General features: G+C 44.1%; 1 protein-coding gene across 1 annotated transcript; it reads left to right on the forward strand.

Annotated features, from left to right (window-relative positions):
- Nucleotides 1-3,290: 3,290 nt before the first annotated feature.
- PSMC1 (proteasome 26S subunit, ATPase 1) lies at nt 3,291-19,518 on the forward strand. The gene is made up of 11 exons (XM_018555461.1): nt 3,291-3,345; nt 7,032-7,085; nt 8,893-8,989; nt 10,834-10,958; nt 11,885-12,070; nt 12,915-13,043; nt 14,237-14,333; nt 14,413-14,602; nt 17,673-17,824; nt 18,567-18,721; nt 19,170-19,518. The coding sequence occupies exons 1-11, from the start codon at nt 3,343-3,345 to the stop codon at nt 19,302-19,304; spliced, it is 1,323 nt and encodes a 440-aa protein (XP_018410963.1). The 5' UTR covers nt 3,291-3,342; the 3' UTR covers nt 19,305-19,518.
- Nucleotides 19,519-22,940: the final 3,422 nt, after the last annotated feature.

Consider the following 22,940-nt stretch of genomic DNA (forward strand, 5'->3'; position numbering starts at 1 on the left):
TTCAGCTATGTTGTCCTAGATCGTTCACTTCTCCCGCCTTCCCTAAACTCTTCACCCTTTTGTGAATTACACTGTATATTTTAAATGAGTGCACGCCAACCAGTGGTGTGCATCATATTTATTAAAAGTAACGGTTTACTTCCATAGGAGCCAGGAGCATTACAACCACAACCAGTAGATCGTGGGTGTATTGCTCTGGCTCCTGCAGACTCTTCTTCCTATTCCTGTCCATACTGGGGTATGGACATTCAGTAACAGGGACAAGAGGAAGTGTATCAATGGACTACAAGTGTAGTGACATCAGCTTGCTTAGAGACATCAACAAGCATGCAGATCAGGGAAGTTGTAGTGAATTCCATACTTTGATTTTCATACTTCCATTTCAGCGACTTAGCAAGTACTGAATCCTCTGACTCGGCGTGACAGCCAGGAAACAAGAAGAGGTCACAACTGGCAGCTTCCATACCTCCCATTATAGGTTTCCTTTAATAAAATAAATCTTGGATGCCGCTATTTCATATTTCTTCCCTGCTTCTCATTATATTTGCTTAAAGGCCAAACAAGCTGTGGCCCTCTACTCCCAATAGCAATACCACAGAAGAACATTTGACAGATACGTTCCTTGAGGTTTTGGGAGAAATGCATGCAGTTCTTTATTTTTGAAATTTACCGTGGGATTTGAAGAAGTGATACCAGATGTTATATTCCGTGGTTATCCGTGGCCTTTTCAAACGAAATACAGACTTTTAAAAATGAAGCTGTAGTAAATATTTCACACTTTTTACAGAGGAATATTCAGAAGAGAATATGTACTGTTACTGACCATGTACATCGTGTACTTGAGCTAAAGATGTAGACAAAAGGAAGTACTAATAAATGGTACATGCTGCTTGCAAGGAGTAACTAGAGCAGACCATGTGATTGCTTCGGGGCCCACAGACAAAAGGGGGTCCAATATCTCGGGGTTCATAAGGAAATATCCAGGTAGTAACTGCAGTTGAAACCCAAGTCCAACTTAAATGCATTGTCTTACTGTCCTATTGTCTCCTTCAGGCTTATTCCAGGTGGAATAACACGCAGCATCATCCACAGCTTCCTGTGAACCGTGGGTGTCAAGGACCCGCCCCCCGTGGGTGTGTCATCAAGCTGCCCTCAAAGGGCACATAGGAGAATGCTGGCACAACATTACTTGGTACCGTTTTCGGCATCATTCAGGACCTGCCCACTGCTGGAAAATGAGGACCAGTGAAGTCCCATGACCAGAACAAAGCCTGCTAGATTTAAGATATACCCCGATCAGCCAAAACATTATGACCACTGAGAGGTGAAGTGAATAACATTGATTATCTTGTTACAATGGCACCTGGAAGTGGGTGGGATATATCAGGCAGCAAGTGAACATTCTGTCCATGAAGTTGATGTGTTGGAAGCAGAAAAAATGGGCAAGCGTAAGGATTTGAGCAACTTTGACAAGGGCCAAATAGTGGTGGCTAGATGACTGGGTCAGAGCAACTCCAAAGCAGGTCTTGTTGGATGTCCCCAGTCTGCAGTGGTCAGGACCTACCAAAAGTGGTCCAAGGAAGGAAAACCGGTGAACCAGTGACAGTGTCATGGGCAGCCAAGGCTCCTTGGTACACATGGGGAGCATAGGCTCATTAATGTACATGGGGAGCGAAGGCTAACCCGTGTAGTCCAGTTCAATAGAAGAACTACTATAGCTCAAATGGCTCAGTGCCAGATACCACAACATACCTTCAGAGGTCTAGTCCATGCCTCGATGGGTCCAGGCTGTTTTTGGTGGCATAAGGGGTACCTACTAAATATTAACCGGGTGGTGATAATGTTATGGCTGATCGGTATGTAAACTGTGTTACACAATGATGAGTGAATCAAGAAAACTTCAGTTCGCTAAAAGTTTCCTAAACATTTGAAAAAATCTGTAAACCCTAAACATAGCGCGAACCCTATTGAACTCTATAGAAGCTAAATATTGTCATTTTTTTCTGGCCTTTTTCCACGGCCAGCTTGCAAGATTTAGGTAAAAAAAGTGCATGGGAGGCTGGGCAGTCATGGCGGACACGTATCAATGCAAAAAGAAGAAAAAAAATACAATTTAGCGGTGAGCAGGACTTTTAATGCAACTTAAAGGGTAATTCCACGTTCTCACAAAATGAACTTACCCAGAGCTTTCCTCCATCTGAGTAAAAAAACTTCTCATTGGTCTGGACCCTGTACACCCACTACATTCTGGACACTGTAAACCCCCAACATTCCAAAACCTGTATACCTCCCAGTCTGGCCCCTGTATATCCGCCACATTCCAGGACCTGTATACTTCTCACATGTTGGACCCTGTATATGTATAACCCCCACATTCCAGAACCTGTATACCCCCCACAGTCTGGACCCTGTATGCCCCCCTCATTCCAGAACCTGTATATCCCCTACAGTCTGGACCCTGTATACCCCACACCTTCCAGGACCTGTAACCACTCACAGTCTGGACCCTGTATATGTATAACCCCCACATTCCAGAACCTGTATACCCCCCACAGTCTGGACCCTGTATGCCCCCCTCATTCCAGAACCTGTATACCCCCCACAGTCTGGACCCTGTATACCCCACACATTCCAGGACCTGTAACCACTCACAGTCTAGACCCTGTATATGTATAACCCCCTCATTCCAGAACCTGTATACCCCCCACAGTCTGGACCCTGTACGCCCCCCTCATTCCAGAACCTGTATACCCCCCACAGTCTGGACCCTGTATACCCCACACATTCCAGGACCTGTAACCACTCACAGTCTAGACCCTGTATATGTATAACCCCCTCATTCCAGAACCTGTATATCCCCTACAGTCTGGACCCTGTATACCCCCCACATTCCTGGACCTGTATACTCCTCACAGTCTGGACCATGTATATGTATAACCCCCACATTCTAGAACCTGTATGCCCCCACATTCCAGGACCTGTAACCCCTCACAGTCTGGACCCTGTGTCTGTGATGCCTGGTGTTCAGGGGGTGGTAGTGCGCCTGTGAGTGATTTTCGGGCACTTTTTCCATGATTCTGGATGATTCAGAGAGCCGTGATCTGTAAAGAATGTCCAGCTGTCTGATTATTTGTAATACTATTAATACTATAAGTACTTTAAGAACACTTTCAGGAAGGAAGAATAGGCTGCAATTAAGACCATGGCCGCTTACGCTAGTTGCTATAGAAACAGCAGCCATTTTCCTGCTTCGCCTTTTTCCTTACGAAGGCGGGGCTAAGTTTGGTCCCACTGCCTCACCGTTGTGTGACGTATTTCCGGAAAGAGCAGACAGCGGCGGACATGGTGAGTGAGCATCTTTCATCTGTTGAAGCCAGGCTTCAGCGTCTTGCCGTGGCTCCTAGAGGCCCATACCCCACCCGGGTGACTCAGCATGGCTAGAGGCTCGTGTGATATTTCTGGGGCCATCCAGCTGGACTGTGGGCCTCTTCGGGTTGCCGGTGGTTGTGTCCGCTCAGTGGAGGCCGGTTGGGGGTAGCTGCTGGCAGACCATGTTGGGTATTGTAGCTTCATAACAGGGCTCTGTCCTTCCCTGGTGAGGAGGCCTCTGATGGGAGCAACCTGAATGCAGTGTGACTTTCCTATATACTCTGGTGACAATAAAGAGACCCTGTCACCACCTCTCACTGCTGTGGAGGACTATGTTTTTGTCACTATGGGCCTCTCTGGTGATCCCAGTAAGACCAGGAATGCTATACACCCAGAAGTATCAGAGCGGATCATTCTACCGGAGCCTCTCATGGAAGCAGGAACATTTCAAGCAGAACTCCAGGCAACCCTGATTATTAAATGTGTAATAATAAGTTACTGCTCATGAGGTGTATGCAATCTGCACGATCACTGAACTTTCTGTGAGGTTTACACTTTCAGTCACATTGAATAGTAGAGCTGTTACTATATATTGGCCCATTAAGACTCTCAAATACAGAAACCGCATTGTCATCCGCCCCCCCTTCCTCCAACACCATCCATTCACTGAATACATTGGGCCTGATAAACTATAGGTGGTGCAGAGAATGGAAATGTAACAGGTAATTTATATGTGAACCATTCACAAAAAGTTTCAGATTGTGACAAACGACAGTGTCACATTGACCCTAGAGAAGGTAAAGATAGCACTGAAAAGTAAAGGGGCACTGAACTCAGGAGTTAAATCTTAAAAATAAATTCATGTACCCAAACTATTAACAAACAGGTATCTTATTTCTGTATCGCTCGGCTGAAGATCCTCAAATCATTTCTGAATTGCTGCTGACACTGTCCTTCCTTCTGGAGGGTGACTACTTTTGTTCCCCATGGTCCCTGTGTGTGTTGTAAAGTAGTCACTGCTCCAAGATCACTCCTGTGATGGACTACAATCTCACATTTAGTTTACTCATTTGTATAGAGACTGTAGTCCATCACGGGTGTGAGCTTGGAGCGGTGACTGCTTTACAACATACCCACAGGGACCATGGGGAACAAAAGTAGCCAAGGCTCCAAGCTCGCTCCCACGATGGACTACAATTTCATGCTTAGTTTACATATTGTAGTCCATCATGGGAGTGAGTTTGGAGTGGTGACTACTTTACAACACACACGGGGACCATGGGGAACAAAAGTAGCCACCCTCCAGAAGGAAGGACAGTGTCAGCATGAATTCAGAGATGATTTGAGGATCTACAGCTGAGTGATACACAAATAAGATACATTTTTGTTAATAATTCAGGTACTTGAATGTATTTTTAAGATTTAACTCCTGAATTTATTGTCACTTTAAACCTCTCAGTTTACTCTTCGCTGTCTTTGTCCCCTTTGGAAGATTTTTCCCCACTTTCTGTCTAGCAGACACAACAGGATGTGAGAAGAAATCTCTTCAAAGTGAGTAAATCCCCTCCTAGACAGTTGTCACCAAAACAGGTGTCCCCCATTGAAATATTCCTCTCTATTCCTGTTCTGGTGACAGCTCACAATTTTGGATTTCCCACCCCATTCTGCCCACTCAGAGAAATAAAAGGAATCTCTAGATGGGGCTGTCATGGCGTGCATTCCTCCCTCAGGTCTGCTATGGCCACCGATAGACTGCTGATGATGTCGGCAGCAACTGACCAGAGGTCGGACATACACGGCACCTGGTCCACCTGGCTCGGAATTGGGCCCTGTAGCAGTGCCTGGTGTGTCCAGGATCAAAAATATGGATAGGGAGGCCTGAGAGGCTGTGTCTGAATGCTGAGTTCTGAAGATTTCTGGGATATTGTGGCTGAGTTGAGTGGACGAGTCACCTGGGGTATTGATTCCGGGGGGATTGCGCCCTATTTTGCCCATGGTAAATGCGCAAATTGTCACAGGAAGTGCTAATGAAGCCGGAGCAGTAAGATCAAGCAGCCATCTGCAGCAGGCGCCAGGTCATGCTCGTGACAGTGTACGATACAACGCACGTTTCTAGAGCTGGCACATCAAACTAAAATGGAGCATGAACTGGCCTCAGCGCTACATGGCGCTTACAAGTTACAAGAACATCTGGCACAGCATGCTGGGACTTTTTCATTCAGAAGCTATTCATGTAAGCGCATTTTATTTGTCCTGTGACCTGACCACTCTGGATTTTCTCCTTCTACTAGTGGTCAGAACTATTCAGAACTCTGTAGATCCGCCCTGTTTTCCCCCATGAGCTGGATATGGTGATTCAGTAATTTGGCATGTACACTATACAAGGAGTAGGCAACCTTGGTACTCCTGTTGTGGTAAAACTACAAATCTCATTATGCCTCTGGAAGTCATGCCTGTGGCTGTCAGTCTTGCAATGCCTCATGGGACTTGTAGTTCCACAACAGCTGGAGTGCGAAGTTGCCTCCCCCTGCACTATGCTATGCCCTCAATAGAAGTTGTAGTGTGATCTGCTCTGTATGTATACCTTGCAGTAATAAAACATACAGCCAGATACAGAGATGAGGTCAGTGAGAGGGAAATGCCTTTTCTCTGTTTTGGAGGCTTTAAACCTATCAGATGTAATCAGAAACAATCAATTCATCATATGATAGAATATTGGATGATTCAGCACACGTGATATTGTTCCATGATTGACTGAAAATATTAATTGAAAACGTGTACAATTGGTCATAAATGTAAACAGTTATTTCATAGACCTGTATTATGATTGATCAACGTTACAACCATAGTTGTTTGTTTGAGCGATTGATAAAATTCCGTCATGGCCAATCAATGCTCCATGAGTCAATCTTTCAAGAGCTCACTAAATTGATGAAATGGAGTCCCTGGTTTTTACTTTTTATTTGATTCGATGATTAGTTTAGTCACATAGAACGGACGATTGATCATATTGATACATGTGGCCACCTTGGGATTCTCTTTATCAGGCTTTGTAATAATGCTCCAGCTCTGTAGTATGCACAGGTGCAGTCTTCATGTGCCAGTGAGCCAAACTCCATTCAGCTCTTCTGAATTAATATAGTGGGTTGTGCCAACCAAGGTGCTACTACCCTGGATGGGAATAGATTTTTGTTATGGGTCATGTTCATAGGAGGTTACCGAAAGAATGCACTGCAGACACAGATACCAAAGCACAGGACATCTACGCTTCATTGCCAACATGCCAAGGCGTGTCAAGTCCTGTGGATATAATATCCTACTTATCACTGTGCATCTATTATCTTATTATACTGGTAGATATTTCTGGCTTGTTATGCTGCTGCCCGTGATGTAGACATATATCTTGATACATGGATTATTCCTGGGTGATTATTGGGAAGGATTAAATCTAAGTTTATGTAAAAGGAAAGCACCACTAGGTTTTCATAGTCCAGATAACTCACATTGTGAATCACATACAGTGTGCACACGGGTCTTTTATATGTTGTATACGGACATTTTCATTTCTTATATATGCATGCAGATGTGCAGTTGATGTTGTTGCTAAAAGGAACACAGTTGACATTGATAATACTGAGTGTTATTTTTCTTTTTCCTTTCAGGGTCAGAGTCAGAGCGGTGGTCACGGGCCCGGGGGAGGCAAGAAAGATGACAAGGTAATACCAGTTGTGGTGTATCAATGAGACTTCCATTGTACTTTATTCAAATAACTACTGTATGTTTTACTCAACAAAACCTGTGAAATCAAAGAACTGGTTTAAAATGATTGCTAAATAAGAGGGATGCACCATTATATCGGCCGCCGAAAATGGCACTTTTGGCTAAATGCCGAAAGTGCCATTTTCCTGCCGATACATCGGCACATCCCTGGTTTCTCTCCTCCCTTCTGGGCGCTGCTCTGTGTCCCAGCGGGGAGAAGAGAAAGTGGCAGCCGAGCGCTGCGTGATGAGAACGGCCGGTGTCTCTCCTCCCACACCGTTTGGCCGCATCTCACAGTGCGGCAGAGCGGTGTGGGGGCGGAGGCAGCGCTGTCACAGGACGCTGGGCTCGCTCCGCTCACTCAGCCTCCTGTGACAGCGTGTCAGAGAGGAGAGCAGGCTACAAACACTCAGCGTTCAGTGATCGCTGAGTGTTTGTAGATAATTGAGGCTATGGTATGGTTACTATATCCTCAATTATGAATGAATGGGAGTGATCTGCATCCCCTCCTGTTCATTCATAATTGTGGTTATAGTAAACATACCATGTCCTCATGTTATCAATGAACAGGAACACTCATAGAGGATTCCTGTTCATTGATAACATGGGGATACAGAAAAAGAGATAGAGGACTCTGTGTTCGCAATCTCTTTTTCTATTTTAAAAGGGAAATATCAGTGGTCTGTTTAGACCCCTAATATTTCCTCGAAGCCCCTAAAAGTAAAGTAAAAGATAAAAAATTTTAATAAAAAATGAATAAATAAATATAACATTTTAAAAAAGTTTATAAAAAATAAATAAAAATTTAATATTTGAAAAATTTGAAAAAATCAAAATAAAAACATTTTCGGTTTCAGCCTGACAATTTTTTTTTGTTGTGTTTTCGGTTTTTACATTTCTATTTCGGTGCACCAATAACTAAATAGTTTTAATCATCTTTCCTTTTTTCTTCTTTAGTAATGCAAAGATAGCAGCCATGGGCTAATTTAAAGGGTTATTAAACCCTCATGTTTTTGCATATATCTACTGCTACCAAGCAGTAGATATATGCACAAACTTGAAAAAAAAACAACCTTTTGAAAGAGGTTTAAACTTACCAGTGTCTTCACCGCGCGATCCCGTCCGAACATCTGAAAATTTCTCCGGCGGCCAAACCAGCTGCTGACAAGCCTTTTATTACAACATAATACAAGTTTCAAGCTGCAGAGATTGTAGTCCCCACACATGATATCTCTCATTAAAGGGTAATCACGCTTTCCCAGGTGATTTTCTGAAAATGAAATTGCCCCCAGTACCTCCTCCCTGCTGCTCTTATGTTGGAGCAATTGCTCCTTCCCCCTCCACGGCTGCCAGTGTACTATCTGTACACTGTACACATAAGTACAGCCCTGTGCTCTGTATTTTAGATTCCACTCGCAAATGGCAAGTACTACATGACCACACTGACCAATGAGAAGCTCTTCTGACCGCACTGGCCAATAGCAAGCTCTTCTGACCGTACTGACCAACTAGTGCTCATCATTTGCGAGCGGGATTTGAAATACCGACTGCAGGGCTGCGCTGCTGTGTACAGAGCACGTATAGTACACTGGCAGCTGCAGAAGGGAAGGAGCGTTCACTTCAAGGTAAGCAGAGAGGGGGGGGAGATTTGTGGGGTGTAATTTCATTTTCAAAAATTTGCCTGGGAAAGTGGAATTACCCTTATTGGAAATACAGGACAGGCTGATGCCAGGGTAACATTTCTTTGCATGTGTGTTACATCAGGATAAGAAGAAGAAGTATGAACCACCAGTACCTACACGAGTCGGGAAAAAGAAAAAGAAGACAAAGGGGCCTGATGCTGCTAGTAAACTTCCTCTCGGTGAGTACTCAATTGAACCTTTAGTTTAACCCCTTCATGACTGAGGCCCTTTTTTCATTTTTTGCACCCATGTTATATTCCACATTTTAGGCCTGAAAATGACGTAAAACCCCCCAACATTATATATTTTCTGAATGCCAAGACCCTATAGAATAAAATGGATAAATATATTCCGGGTGCATCAAAACAAAAGGTGTGCAAAGTCTTGTAGTTTTTTATCTTTATGAAACATCCACGGTGAGAGTAGAAAAGCCTGACCCCTGCCAGAAGCTGCAGAGAGGGACGCTTGCTCTCTGTGGTGAAGAAGACGTCTTTCTGCAGAGGTCTGACATGCCCCTACTAAGTCAGATCTATAGTTGTGATATCTGAAACACTCATAGATTTTAGGTTAACATACACGTTAAAAATTAAAATTGGGTTTGTTTAGTCTGGAAAAAAATTCCTTAGAGGTAGGGATGCACAGATACTGTTTTTTTTCGGTATGGAGTAAGATTATTAATATATTTTTTTCAGTACTCGCCAATACCGATACTGGAAGTCCCATTAAGGAAGCTTAGCCATGCAACTGGCTTTCTGGCCAATCAGAAGGGGGGGGGAGGAAGGGGGGGACGGCTAATGACTCGCTGCCCAGCTTCCTGATTGGTCAGCTTCCCGACAAATCAGGAAGCCGGACGGCGAGTCATTACACGCCAGCCGGATTCCTGATTAGCTGGGAAGCTGGCTCCATGCTCTCATCACCAAGTGATGAGGGAGTATGGAGCCGGTTTCCTGGCCAATCAGTAAGTCCGGGGAGTGAGTCATTACCCACCCCCCCGGCTTCCTGATTGGCCCGGGAAGCCAGCTTCATGCTCCCTGGTGGCAATGGCTCGCCGCCCGGTTTCCTAATACCGGAAGTTCCGGTATCGGGATAAATATGGGGAGCGTTTGGGTGAGTATTCGCCCAAATACTCGGTATCGGCATCGGTGCAAACCTACTTAAAGATATGGTAAATTTAAAAGTTTGCCAAGAAACTGCATTTTACTGTACAGAGAACAAATGTTCACAGTTGCAAATGGAGAAAAATTATTTTGCCATCAATATAGGCAGATGTTTTCCCCAGTTGTCATCCGGGTCTGCTCATAAGAGAAAGAGGCTCTTCCTCCCAGGACAGGAAACACATCCCCAGGTCTAAGGTTAAAAGACATTCCCTCTGCCCTCCTCAGTTTTTTGTGTTTCCTCCATTGGAGGACATGCATCGCATGGAACCTGCTGATGGAGTCTCTATTTCTTATATGATCTGATTATTTCCACCCCTTACATACCTCTACCCCCTACCCTAGTTTGGAGATTCTCATGCCTGCTTTTTGCCCTCCAGTGCCATTCTCATACGGGCAAGTGGTTGGCTTCTGAGCCGCGTCTCCCACCGGACCAGAAGATGTTTTGGGTGCAGTTGTGTTAAGTGTGTATTGCGTGTTTTACATGCATTACCATTAAACTCTGTAAACAATGCCAAGACGGGTGGAGTGACCTGCTGGATGATGTAGTAATGGCAAATCGGAGTTTGAAAAAGGACTGGATGGTTTCTTACATTAGCGGTAATCACAGTTCTAATTAATGGACAAGATGGAAACATTCTGACCCGTGGATTTGTTCTGACGGCCCATACGGCTCAGGAAGATTTTTCTCCTCCCTTGTTGCTATCGAGGATGTTGTCCTTATCTGGCCCCGATCTGCTGGAATAAGAGCAGGAATTAATTGAAATGCATATTTGTGACCACATTGTTTTTGCTAATGGTCAGTAATAGATTTTAGGAACAAGTCTTTGTCGGTAGACATTAATTGGTGCTTCTTGTTTATCTTGCAGTAACACCGCACACACAGTGTAGGTTGAAGCTCCTGAAAATGGAGAGAATTAAAGATTATCTCCTCATGGAAGAAGAATTTATCAGAAATCAGGAGCAGATGAAGCCTCTGGAGGAGAAGCAGGAGGTGAGGACACTTACCAGTGGCATTTGACAAACATTTGTGCTGCATCAGGTCAGGTCCTCAGCTTAAATGAACTGGCTAATCAGTGCACACATCAACGTCTATCAGCAAACCACCTCCTCTGTGCACTCAGCGAGCGCACTAAGTTTGTCACTGTTGCAGGAACATATTGAGGGGAATTTATCAAAAGTGGAGTAGACGTGATCTGGAGCAGTTGCCCATGGCAACCTATCAGCTTCTCTCTTCAGTTTGTTCAGTAAGGATTTAAAAATGAGATGCTGATTGGTTGCCATGCACAGCTGCTCGAGATTTTGTCTGCTCCAGTTTTGATAAATTCCCCACATTGTCTCTAGATTGGGATGTGGGTTCTAATTTAAAGCTCCACTGCATGCTGCTATAAAATTTTCCCATGCGGTACCCCTCACAGTGTATGGGTTACAGGCTTGTTTTGTCTAGGGGATGATACCTAAGTGCAAATACTTACCTTATTTCTCAGAAGTCGATACTCTTGTTCACTGTGCGACACTAGGGATGTGGGAGAACCCTCGCTCCCCTCCCGTACAATGCTGGTCAGCCAGCAAAAAGAGGTGCCTTTGGGAGAATGGTGGTGTGGAGAGGGGGAAGCCTGTGAGAGGCAGGCATAAGGTAAGTATTTCACCTTATTTATCATCCCCCAAATAAAACAATTTATCCCATGCAGTGCAAGGTCCTGCGTGAGTAAATTTAACAACAGCCCAAAGAGGGATTTACATTTTAAGTGTGTACTGGGTACAAGTCAAAGTCCAAATCCCATTCGCACTGCCACGGTCTCATAACCACAAGGTATATGTGGTAGGTACAAGTCAGGCGTAAATCTGCACAACATTCAGGTCTATGTCATTACTGTATGAAATCCTTAACTCGTTATGTCTCTTCCGGTGTCCTTTTAGGAGGAAAGGTCCAAGGTGGATGACCTGCGGGGAACCCCCATGTCTGTGGGCACATTAGAGGAGATCATTGATGACAACCATGCCATCGTTTCCACATCTGTGGGGTCCGAGCACTATGTCAGCATTTTGTCATTTGTAGATAAAGATCTGCTGGAACCGGGCTGCTCCGTCTTATTGAACCACAAAGTGAGTAATTGGATTGTATGTCAAAAAGTACCAGTTTTGAGGGATAACTGAACAGACTGATTAACCACTTGAAGACCAGAGTGCATTTATACACAATGCAAGAAGTGACAATACGTTAAAGTGAATCTGTCAGTTTGCCCATTCAGGGAAAGGTAACAGGTTGTTGACTGTTGTTTAGGTTTATAAATGGTCTGAATATTAGCCATGTGAGATCATCTGATATCTTTACACCTCTGTTACATATTTCTGTTTATGTATATATTTTTTAACCTTAGGTTTTTTCATTGTTATAAAGAAGGAGCATTACAGTTATGTAGGTGAGATACACAATAATCCCCATAGGCAACATCAGTTGGGTATTGCAAGTTTAAAAGTTAGGTAAATAAAGTAGTGTGTAACAACACCATTACACGGCAAGAATATTATTATACTATGAGTAATGGGAAGGAGAAGAAAAATGGAAACTGAAGAGATCAAAAACAAAATAAAAGGTTCCCATTTGTGAGCCATATAAGCATCCACTATTAATAATTTCAATAACAACTATCAGGAAGGATTACGTTTTAAGGTGCCCATACACTGTTAGAATTTCGGCTGTTTTTTGAGGAACTGTCCGAAATTTGCCTGCGATCAGCTGATCGAAGGAGCTGGCAGCCGCTGTATGTAAACAGCGGGATTCCTCGATCGACTCACTTAGTGTTGAGTTAGGAATCGTGTCTATTTTTTTCGTTCAGCCCGCAGCTTGAATGAAAAAAAAATAGATCAGTGTATGGCCAGCCTTAGGCCCCCTTCAATTCCTATCGGCAATGTCTCCTTTTAAACATGCTCATTGATTATCATTCAGGTGCACGCAGTGATTGGCGTTCTTATGGATGACACAGACCCCTTGGTGACTGTCATGAAAGTGGAAAAGGCCCCTCAGGAGACGTACGCAGATATCGGTGGATTGGACAACCAGATTCAGGAAATTAAGGTGGGACGTGTGAGCGTGTGTTAATGTTCTGGCTTACTGTGCTGTAGTAGTGGGGTGTTTAATCCTTGGACGTGTTACTACTTACTCCTTTTTTATGTATGCTTTTTGTTCTTGTTTTCATAAAGAATGAACAAGTTATCACCTAAAACCAAAAAAACTATAGTAAACATATACTTATGGTAAGAACAAAACTTACCCGGAGCATCTGGGTGAAGGCAACCAGGGAATATAATTGTAACACTGGTCGCTGCCCTTGTGTTTCCTTTGTATGCGCAGTTGTGTGCACACTTCGGACCTGTTCTACACTAAGAATTGTTTTTGGTTTTTTTTGCTTTGTGATGCATTTTAATCTTTATTTAAAGAATAACAGTAATTTCCTGCAATTGTGTTTTAAATTACTCCACCCCATGCCATCCCCAAGGTCTTATACTCACCTCTCCACAATCCTGGCATAGCCACAATATGCGACCCACAGGCAACCAAACAGAGTCTGATGGAAACTGCTGGCTGATCGCTGAAGTCTTCTGCACATGTGCAGACAATATCCCAACCATTCGTATGGAAAGGCTGTATATGATTGGTTTGTATAATAGAGGGTCTCCACATAGGAGTTAATGGGATTTGGCCATGCATGCACGGAATACTTGGGGACTGGCTGGGAGAGTTTCTAGATTGTGTAACCATTTGGGTTATAGAGTGTGGATTGGCTGTGATTGTCAACAGGTGAGTATAAGATCCGGAGGGGTTGTGGTGGAGGTCATTTAAAGTATAACATTTTAGAAAGGACTTCTAAACTTCTGCATTTTGTATGAGGCTTTACCTGCTGTATCATTCATCTCTATGTGGGAAAGAAAACATAAAGGATGTTTAAAAAAAGGTTTGTTGAGAGCTGAAACAGTGGTCCAGAACTCCTCCTTTGGTTTAGGTGAATAAGCCGCTGGAAGCCAAACCTAAAGACAAATGTAGATGGGCCCTGAGAAGAGTGTAATAAGGGCTCATGGATGACCTCTGTAGAGTTCACACCCTGGCTCACTTCACCCTCAGCTCAAAATGCTTGAAGTAACTGTTTCTTAGCAGGGCTTTGTCTTGTGCCATGAGCAAGTGCCCATTGTTGTATGCCAAAGCCCTTTCCATATTGAACCAGGCTTTTGTGATATACTCAGATCTGTATCTTTGTGATCTCTGCATTGTAGGAATCCGTAGAGCTTCCACTCACTCACCCAGAGTACTATGAAGAGATGGGCATCAAACCACCCAAAGGTGTCATCCTGTACGGTCCTCCTGGCACAGGTACTGTGGTATCAAGCTCTTCTTCGTTGTCTGTTTGTCCCATCTACATACTGCCATGCTCACTAGAATCTCTTCACAGGTAAAACCCTTCTGGCCAAGGCCGTAGCCAACCAGACGTCAGCCACTTTCCTGCGGGTGGTGGGCTCGGAACTCATCCAAAAATACTTGGGAGACGGACCCAAGCTGGTGCGGGAACTATTCAGAGTGGCTGAAGAACATGCTCCGTCCATTGTATTTATTGATGAGATAGATGCCATCGGCACAAAGAGGTATTTCAGTGATATTTTATGTTATCCTGTATCAAAAATAATAAAGTAAATCAATGTGTATTACTGAGTTTATGAAAGGGTATGAGAGGTGAATTGGAGAATAGGCATCGTTTTTTAAGCAGATGTTTCTGGTGTCCTAGATGGCAGTTGATTGCACGCTAAACCCCCCCCTTCCAAAATCACAGTAATAGTACCCTCCCATGTGATTGCTAACTGTAAGTAAGGTGACTGATGAAGCTCTGCTTCCTTACCTCTTTGCCCCAGCAGTAAAGGAGCACCACACTAATGACGTAATCTCTCTGCTCTCTCCGCCTGAGAGCATGTGCACAAATCCCGATTGGCTGTCTTGCCCTCTCCCTCTGTTGTGTATGGGTTTATAGCAGTACATGGCAGTTTCTGGTACCTAAGCTAGTTGTAAATATAACTTTTAAAACAGATCTATGGCCAAACCTGGGTCACTGGAGGACATTTATTAATATCTTCCTGTGACCCAAAACTCAGCATATAGTGGGCTATTGCCTACTATATGCTGACAGCGCAGAGCCATGCTGCAGCTGGAAAAGATCCTGACAATATTGACAGCGAGTTCTGCCCCCACCCCTGTCTGTTCCTGCAATGAGTGCTGAAGGAGTGGAGTGGGGGAATCCCTGTGGGGAGCGGGGACTGATTCTGCAGGGAGAAGATCGTGAACAGCGGTTTGTTCATCTATTCTGTTCTCGATCTATAGAGCCGACGTGTGGCAGCTGCAGTGTCACATGTCGGCTCTAACTATGGAGATGAGTGCATTTCACTTGCCCCATAGTTCTCCTTTAATGAGCTTTTAGGGAGTATATCACTGGATTAAATGGTGCTTCTTAAATATTTTGCATAGGCTTCAGCTTCAATGAAAATCCTCATTCACACAAACATGGAATTATAGGAAATTTCTAACACATAAACATGCATGTAAATGGTATAATTCACACTTTGCATTTACTTGCGTTCAGGTGCATTCAGTTTAGCTGCATTTGGAAAAAAATTGGAAATCTGTGTGTTCAGAGTCAGATGAAATACTCTAAATGCATGTACATTACGTCATTTCAAGCCTGATGAAGGGGACCCTGTGCGGCCCCGAAACATTTATATTTCTTTTGACATGAAGTGTCAATAAACATGCGTTCTTTACTTTAATATGGTGTGCTGATGACATCTATAACAAGTTTCCGTATTGGCGGCACCATCCGCAGTTACTTCGAGCGCCCTCACTGACAGGGATACCCGGTAAGGAGTGCAGCAGGATTCTGGAATACATATGCACGTACATTCACACGCAGGAGAAATTGATCTGGGAGGCATAAAGTTTGTTCATACTTTCGAGATCAATTTCTACTGCGTTCAAAAGAAAATCAAAGACAGGAGGCCGTGTGAATGAGGGCTTATGGAGGGGGCTCTTTCCTGGTCACACACTGTATCATGCACAAGGGAAATAATCTATAATGCAGGCTAGAGACAGGGCTTGGCTTTATTTCTCCATAAGCAGCCCAGAACGTGAGCTAAGACCTATTCTTAAGTGGGAGGTTCTTTTTATAAGCTGAACTCCAGGCAGATTTAAAAGATGCACATCAATGACATGTAAATACCTGAATTTGACATGGCACCAACCTTATACAGTCACCAATACTGCAGAACTGGGAGAGACAGAGACAGCACAAGACGCCAATCAGTTGTACTGTAGTGCCCATGTGCTAGCAAAGACTATGCTGATAGGAGGAGAGAGATAAGCTTAGCCGACCGCTGCTTCTCCTTCAGAGTGCAGTCACAAGACCTGTAAGTGTTACTTAATTGCAGCAGAGAAAAATAAGGTCTCCTGTTCTGCCAACAACAGGAATGCCTTTCAACGTTTACAAGAGGAATTGTGCGGTGATGTGGTTGCATGAACTCTAACAATACGCTGTTTATATAGTTGTAATGCTGAACCTTTAGGCTAGGATGCAAGAGAAGTCTATGCTGAGAGAGGCTGTTGTTGATTACTTGTAGAGGCTGTTGTTGATTACTTGCTTCTGAAATACTAGTTTCCTGGCTGCCATGCTAATCATTTTGACTTTCTTTGTCACATACACAGAGCAAGCATGCAGCAAATAAACATTAAACTCTAAATCTGCATACTTGGGACTGAAAAAATTATATCCATTGGATCTGCATGACAGACAGGAAGCTAGTATTTTTAGGAGAGGTCAGCAGTAGCAGCATCTGTTCTGCTTTAAGCCTGGGTTTCCTTTAAAGAAGAACTCTGGGAACAATATTAACCCTTGCAGTGGGACTACCCTGTGCACTGCAAGGGTTAACCGAAACTCCGAGCCAGCCGACTGTGACATTGCTCCCTCCTGCATATCTCAACCTCCACTGCTGTGATGGTATGTCTCTCGGCCTCCTCACGTCCAAAACAGTGTATTGGATATGATTTCTCGAGAACCGCTGCAGCGGAGGAGGAGAGATGCAGGAAGAAGTGCCCTATGACCCCTTTCACACTTGTTGATCAGAAGGGGATCCGTGCACGCGTCCCCTCCTGATCAGAGCAGTATGATGGAGGTAAAAACTGAAATTACTGGACAAGTCCGTTTACATCAGATTACCCCCGATCCAGCATGACCACATTCGGTGAAACGGATCTCTGATCCATCCGTTTTTCCAGACCTGGCTGGAGTCGGGGCTAACCAGGTGTAAACGGACGTCCATCTTTTTACACACGGCTGCACATGGACTAACAATGGGCATCAGATCGGGTCTGCTTGAAAAACTAACAGGTGGACCCAATCGGATCACCTGTGTTAAAGGGGCCTAACACCAAGCCAGTTTGGAGGATCAAGTGAGTATAACTTTGTCATTTTCCTCCCTAGACACAAACGGAGCAGTTAACGGTTACCTTGCAGAGGTAGCCCCACTGCAAGGGTTAACAAGTTCTTCTTTAAACAAGAGTTTTACTAGTTTATAATGTCATTTTTGCTAAGCTCTGTCATCACTGCATGTTTAGTGATCAGAGTACTAATGACCGAGTACACAAGCCAATTGTTTCCCTTATTTTGCTTTACAGATATGATTCCAACTCTGGAGGCGAGAGAGAAATTCAGAGAACCATGTTGGAGCTTCTGAACCAGCTAGATGGATTTGACTCTCGAGGGGATGTAAAAGTTATAATGGCCACCAACAGGATAGAAACCCTGGACCCAGCATTAATTAGACCAGGTACTGCTTACCACTTGTCCCTGTTCTTTCTATGAATTGTGCAAACTGTAGACCTGCCTTCAAAGATTTGTGACAGGCGGACTGATAGCACATCTACCAGGGTGGACCTCTACACTTTTCATTTAGGCTTCACACTCCCATGTAAAAACTGGCACGTTACATTTTGAAAAATAAAACGTGAAGCAAAAAGTGAAAAATATACCTTACATGCACCCCGTCTCTGTGCCTGTGGCGCCTAGGCGACAGTGATGTCATGGGCTTTCTGGCTAGATCCTGGAAAAGCTCATAATGCCAAATCTCACAAGAGGTGACTCCATAACAGTGAGATATGGGATGCCCAGCATTCCCAGGATCTCGCCTGGCTGCCATGGACAGAAGCAAAGGTGTAAGGCAGGTGTCTCAAACCTCCGGCCCTCCAGCTGTGGTGAAACAACAAATCCCATGATGCATCTCTCTTCGGGAGTCATGTCTGTGGCTGTCAGAATCTTGCAGTGCCTCATGGGATTTGTAGTTCCACCACAGCTGGAGGGCAAGTAGATTTTTTACTTTTCTCCTAAAGTTTGATTTTATTTTGTAAAAGGTACTTTGTAATTTTACATGTTTTTTCTTTTTTTCTAAAAAGCCTAAAACCACTTTTTGTAGCTACAGCAGAGCTCAATGATGAGATAGGAGTCATTGCTTGCAGTCTCTTTGCTGTTTGTGTATTTAAATATACAGTACACATTTATACTATTCCACCTAGGTCGTATCGACCGAAAAATCGAGTTCCCTATGCCTGACGAGAAGACAAAGAGGAGAATCTTCAATATACACACCAGTCGCATGACCGTGGCAGACGACGTGACGCTGGATGACCTGATCATGGCAAAGGATGACTTGTCCGGAGCAGATATAAAGGTATCTTTTCCATCGACTTCTTCTACATAACCGGATTATATTAACATGTATCTAAACCCAAAAACAAAATATTGTATTTTTGTCACATACTATATACATTAAAAATGACAACAGTTGTAAATAATTTTCTACATAAATGCAGTCAGGCTTGCTGTAATACGCGGTCACCCATTCCACCGCTGTAAAACTGAGCGGAATTATGTTAAAATGTTTGACCACGTCACTGGTCACACATTCCAATGTAGTCACAAACTTTGATAGAACACCGGTATAATGATCACCAGGACAAACAGGTAGAATCTCCCCAGTGGGGAAAGCAGTAAAAATCTGACAGAGGTTCCAACCCTCCTCCCCTCTAAAAAGTGTTGTCTTTCGATGCACTTTAATACATAAATGAAAAAGATTTGTACAGCTGCCTTGTAAGCCCTATTCTTCCCTGTCTCCACAGGCTATATGTACAGAAGCCGGCCTGATGGCCCTGCGTGAGAGGAGGATGAAGGTCACCAACGAAGATTTTAAGAAATCAAAAGAGAATGTCCTGTACAAGAAACAAGAAGGCACTCCGGAGGGCCTCTATCTCTAACCTTATTTTCTGTATTCTTTTTTTTTTTTCACTGGGAAGGGGAAAATGTTATTGTATGTTTAGTTGGCTTGTACAGGTCCTCTAGATGCTGGAATCGGCCTCAGTTATCTCCTTGGAAAATCTGTTTGCTGAGTGACGAATGTCTGACGACACATCAGAGATACCGGGCCGGCATTTAGCACTGGAGGGCCCTAAATAAAACTGTATAAAACCAGAAAATCCCATCTCTGTGCTTTGTGTGGCTGATGTCTGTGATATTGTTGCGGAGGAAACTGCTACGTGTCAGCGGGTAGGAGTGTCAGTTTGTCTAATTAAGGGGTTTTTAAGGAATAAAGACATTTTGCGGTTTTTAAATAGGGTTAAAACTAGGGATGCACTGATACTGATACTAGTACCCACTGTGTGGGTACACGCACACCAGCAGCCTAGAGGTTGAAGCGGCTGCCTGTGTGACCGTACCCTAAAACCTTGACAGAGGGTAACCTGTCCCTACTTTTATCCAAAAAGAGCTTTTCTCTGGAGATGCACAGTAACAAACTAAGGTAGATCCAAATTCTAAATGAAATGTAGTCTGCTAGTTTAGGCATTTCCTGCTGTAGGGTGACAACGTTCTGTGCTCCTGCCTTGTTACTTTATCACACTGGCTTCTGAGAAAAACCATGCAGCCATCGTTGGAGTGCAATTAAACAGGAGTTGGCTGCAGGGGATCAGCAGCGCAGAGAGGCAACAAAAGATGTAGAACGTACGGCAGGATTTTATTACTGTGTGTTCACTGGGGACATTCTCCCTATTTGCCCTGATGACCACTGAAGGGTGAGGAAAATACCATTTTCACTGGGTGAGAAATAAGAGGACAAATTTTCCAACAGGAACTTTTTTGTTCCGATGACTTCTAGAGGATCTCCCTTTGCAGACATCTTCTGACTTTCTTTCATGGCATAAAAGAGCAGATACTTTGTACATTTCAGGATCCAACAGCTTATTCTTCCTTTATAATCAGGTCAAACAAGATCTATCTGTACTTTGTAGTAAGCACTGCCACCAAGTGTTAAGTTTGGGGAACTGCAGCTCTTTTCATATACAGGCAGTCCCCGAGTTACATACATCCGACTTACATCTGACCCCTACTTACAAGCGAAGGCGATTACTGTACAGGAGGGGGTCCCAGGCTGCAGCCAAAGTGTACAGCGCATCATTTCAGTAGTTGTAATGCTACCGCTCGTGCCGACGAGGTGTGCCCGCATTTTTGGGTCTGGTTCGTAATACTGTACATACATTACAGGAAGTTGGCTCTTGTTAGACGTGCAGACAATGCTTCTTCTGGGTCACTGTGAGGTTTATACTGCTGGCTATATCCTCATTAGAAAGATCTCACTTCCTGTCCTTGAGACAACCGGAAGTGAGAGGAAATCTACCCATAGGAACGGAAACTCACTCCTGTAAGAGTTATCATGGGAAAACGGTGTCTTCATTGAAGCTTTATCACCAATCCTTGTTTACACGACAACCCCACATTTTCAAAATCCAATTGTGGCCTGGGACAGAAAGTGAGGTGAAATCTTTTGAACAGGTGAACACATAGCAAAACAAACAATACAGGGGGTTAACCCTTCCCTATGCTACCTAAAGCTAACAAAATGTTTTTTTTTGGCTGGATTTGCATTTTTAAAATGTGTACCTGTTCCAACTTACGTACAAATTCAACTTAAGAACAAACCTACAGACCCGATCTTGTTCGTAACCCGAGGACTGCCTGTAATGAGATCCACCGTAGCACAATTGTCATTACTATTTTTTTTTAAACACGCCTCTTTTCTATAATCTAATATGTAAACCGTTTTTACAATGAAATCTGTTATACTGATAACTGATATTTTCCATCAGCTTTGATTTTCTGTTCAGGAATACTGCCAACTGTCACTCTGATGTCAAATATTTGAAGTTCAAGTTTCTGTATAGGTTTGCATATTCTAATAAACAAATGTGAATCATTATGACACCAAATAACACTTTTTTCATAGATTCCTCAATATAGTAACAAGGAAGTGTAACTCTAGCCTAACTAAACCAGACTGGAACTCTTCCACTGGGCCAATACCTATCGCAAAGAGATGTCGCCTTGATTCACAGGGTGTGAAAGAGTTCCCTGCACTGGAACTAACATGGAATCAGCAAAGGAAGACAAAGACAGTAAGAATATTTTTTCTTTAATGTACTTCCTCCTTGTTTTAAAACACAGGACCCTTATCGCTTTCCCCGCTGTATAGACCCAAATGCCATGTTTGAATAAAAATCATCATTGCCATGGCTCTTCTTGGATTGAGGCAGCCCATAGATGATCAACAGTCTAGGACAGGGGTCAGCAACGTTAACCCTTCGTGACTGACGACGTACAGTGTACGTCGCCAGCATCGGGGCTGTTTAAACAGACTCCCGGTGACTTTTGCCGCCGGGAGTCTGTTTAAACTTGTAGAGCCGACTGTCGGCTTTACAACAGAAGCGATCCTGGCGACTTACCTGTCGCCAGATCGCTTCTGCGTCCCGAAGAAGGGGCCGCCCCCCCCCCCATTTATTCTATAGGGTCTTGGCATTCAGAAAATATATAATGTTGGGGGGTTTTACGTCATTTTCAGGCCTAAAATGTGGAATATAACATGGGTGCAAAAATTGAAAAAAGGGCCTCAGTCATGAAGGGGTTAAACACTCAAAGAGCCATTCGGACCCGTTTCCCACAGAAAAGAAAACACCGGGAGCCACAAAACCCTTTTGATATCTAAAGTGAAGATAACACAGCATATATTGTTTGTTACCTTTATGCTATGTATAGCATGTATATAGGTATATGTGGGCTTAGTAACGCACTGGACTCTGGACTTGCCTGAGACCCTGCAGAGCACACCTGAGAGTGACCCTGCAGAGCACACCTAATACTCTATGGTGGGCTCTGCAGGGCCTCAGGTGGGCTGGTCGCCGGGGTCCCTTTCCCTGTACCTCCTCTTACCTGCTGCTGCTGGGGCCTGGCCTCCTCCCACCCCCTCCCCTGTCACCTCTGCCATGCCGCCCCTGGTACAGCTGATACTCATTTAAGAGGCCCCCAGACCCCTCACATGGTTACCGGCCATACCCCTCTGATGGTGGTGTTCTATCAAAGTTTGTGACTACATTAAAATGTGTGACCGGTGACGTCGTCACACATTTCAATGCAATCCCACCCAGTTTTTTGGCTGTGGAATGTGTGACCGCCAAAGGGTCAAGCATTCAAACACTTTTTCAGGGACAGGGAGCCGCATCAGCGGGATGAAAGAGCCACATGCGGCTCCAGAGCCGCGGGTTGCTGACCCCTGGTCTAGGAGAATGCATGTGGTTGAGAATCTAGTGGGATCCTGGTGTGGGCATCAGGTGACCATGTCATCTGGCACTGGAAAGCCATCAATATGGCACCATGCAGGCACAACAAGGGTTGGCAAGTGAAACCTCTGGAAGGAGTTGGCAGCATTATCCACTGTTGGGAAACACTTAATTTTTGGTGAATGGGTGGGCACTGGTGGCAGTGCTAGATTGAATTATCTACTGATTCCCTATCTCTTGGGGATGCCGACACCCTACCAGATATCTCTGGCATTACAAAACCAAGTT

Source organism: Nanorana parkeri, unplaced genomic scaffold, assembly GCF_000935625.1.
Source record: "Nanorana parkeri isolate BGI_ZX_2015 unplaced genomic scaffold, ASM93562v1 scaffold197, whole genome shotgun sequence".
In the NCBI taxonomy this organism is placed as follows: domain Eukaryota; kingdom Metazoa; phylum Chordata; class Amphibia; order Anura; family Dicroglossidae; genus Nanorana; species Nanorana parkeri.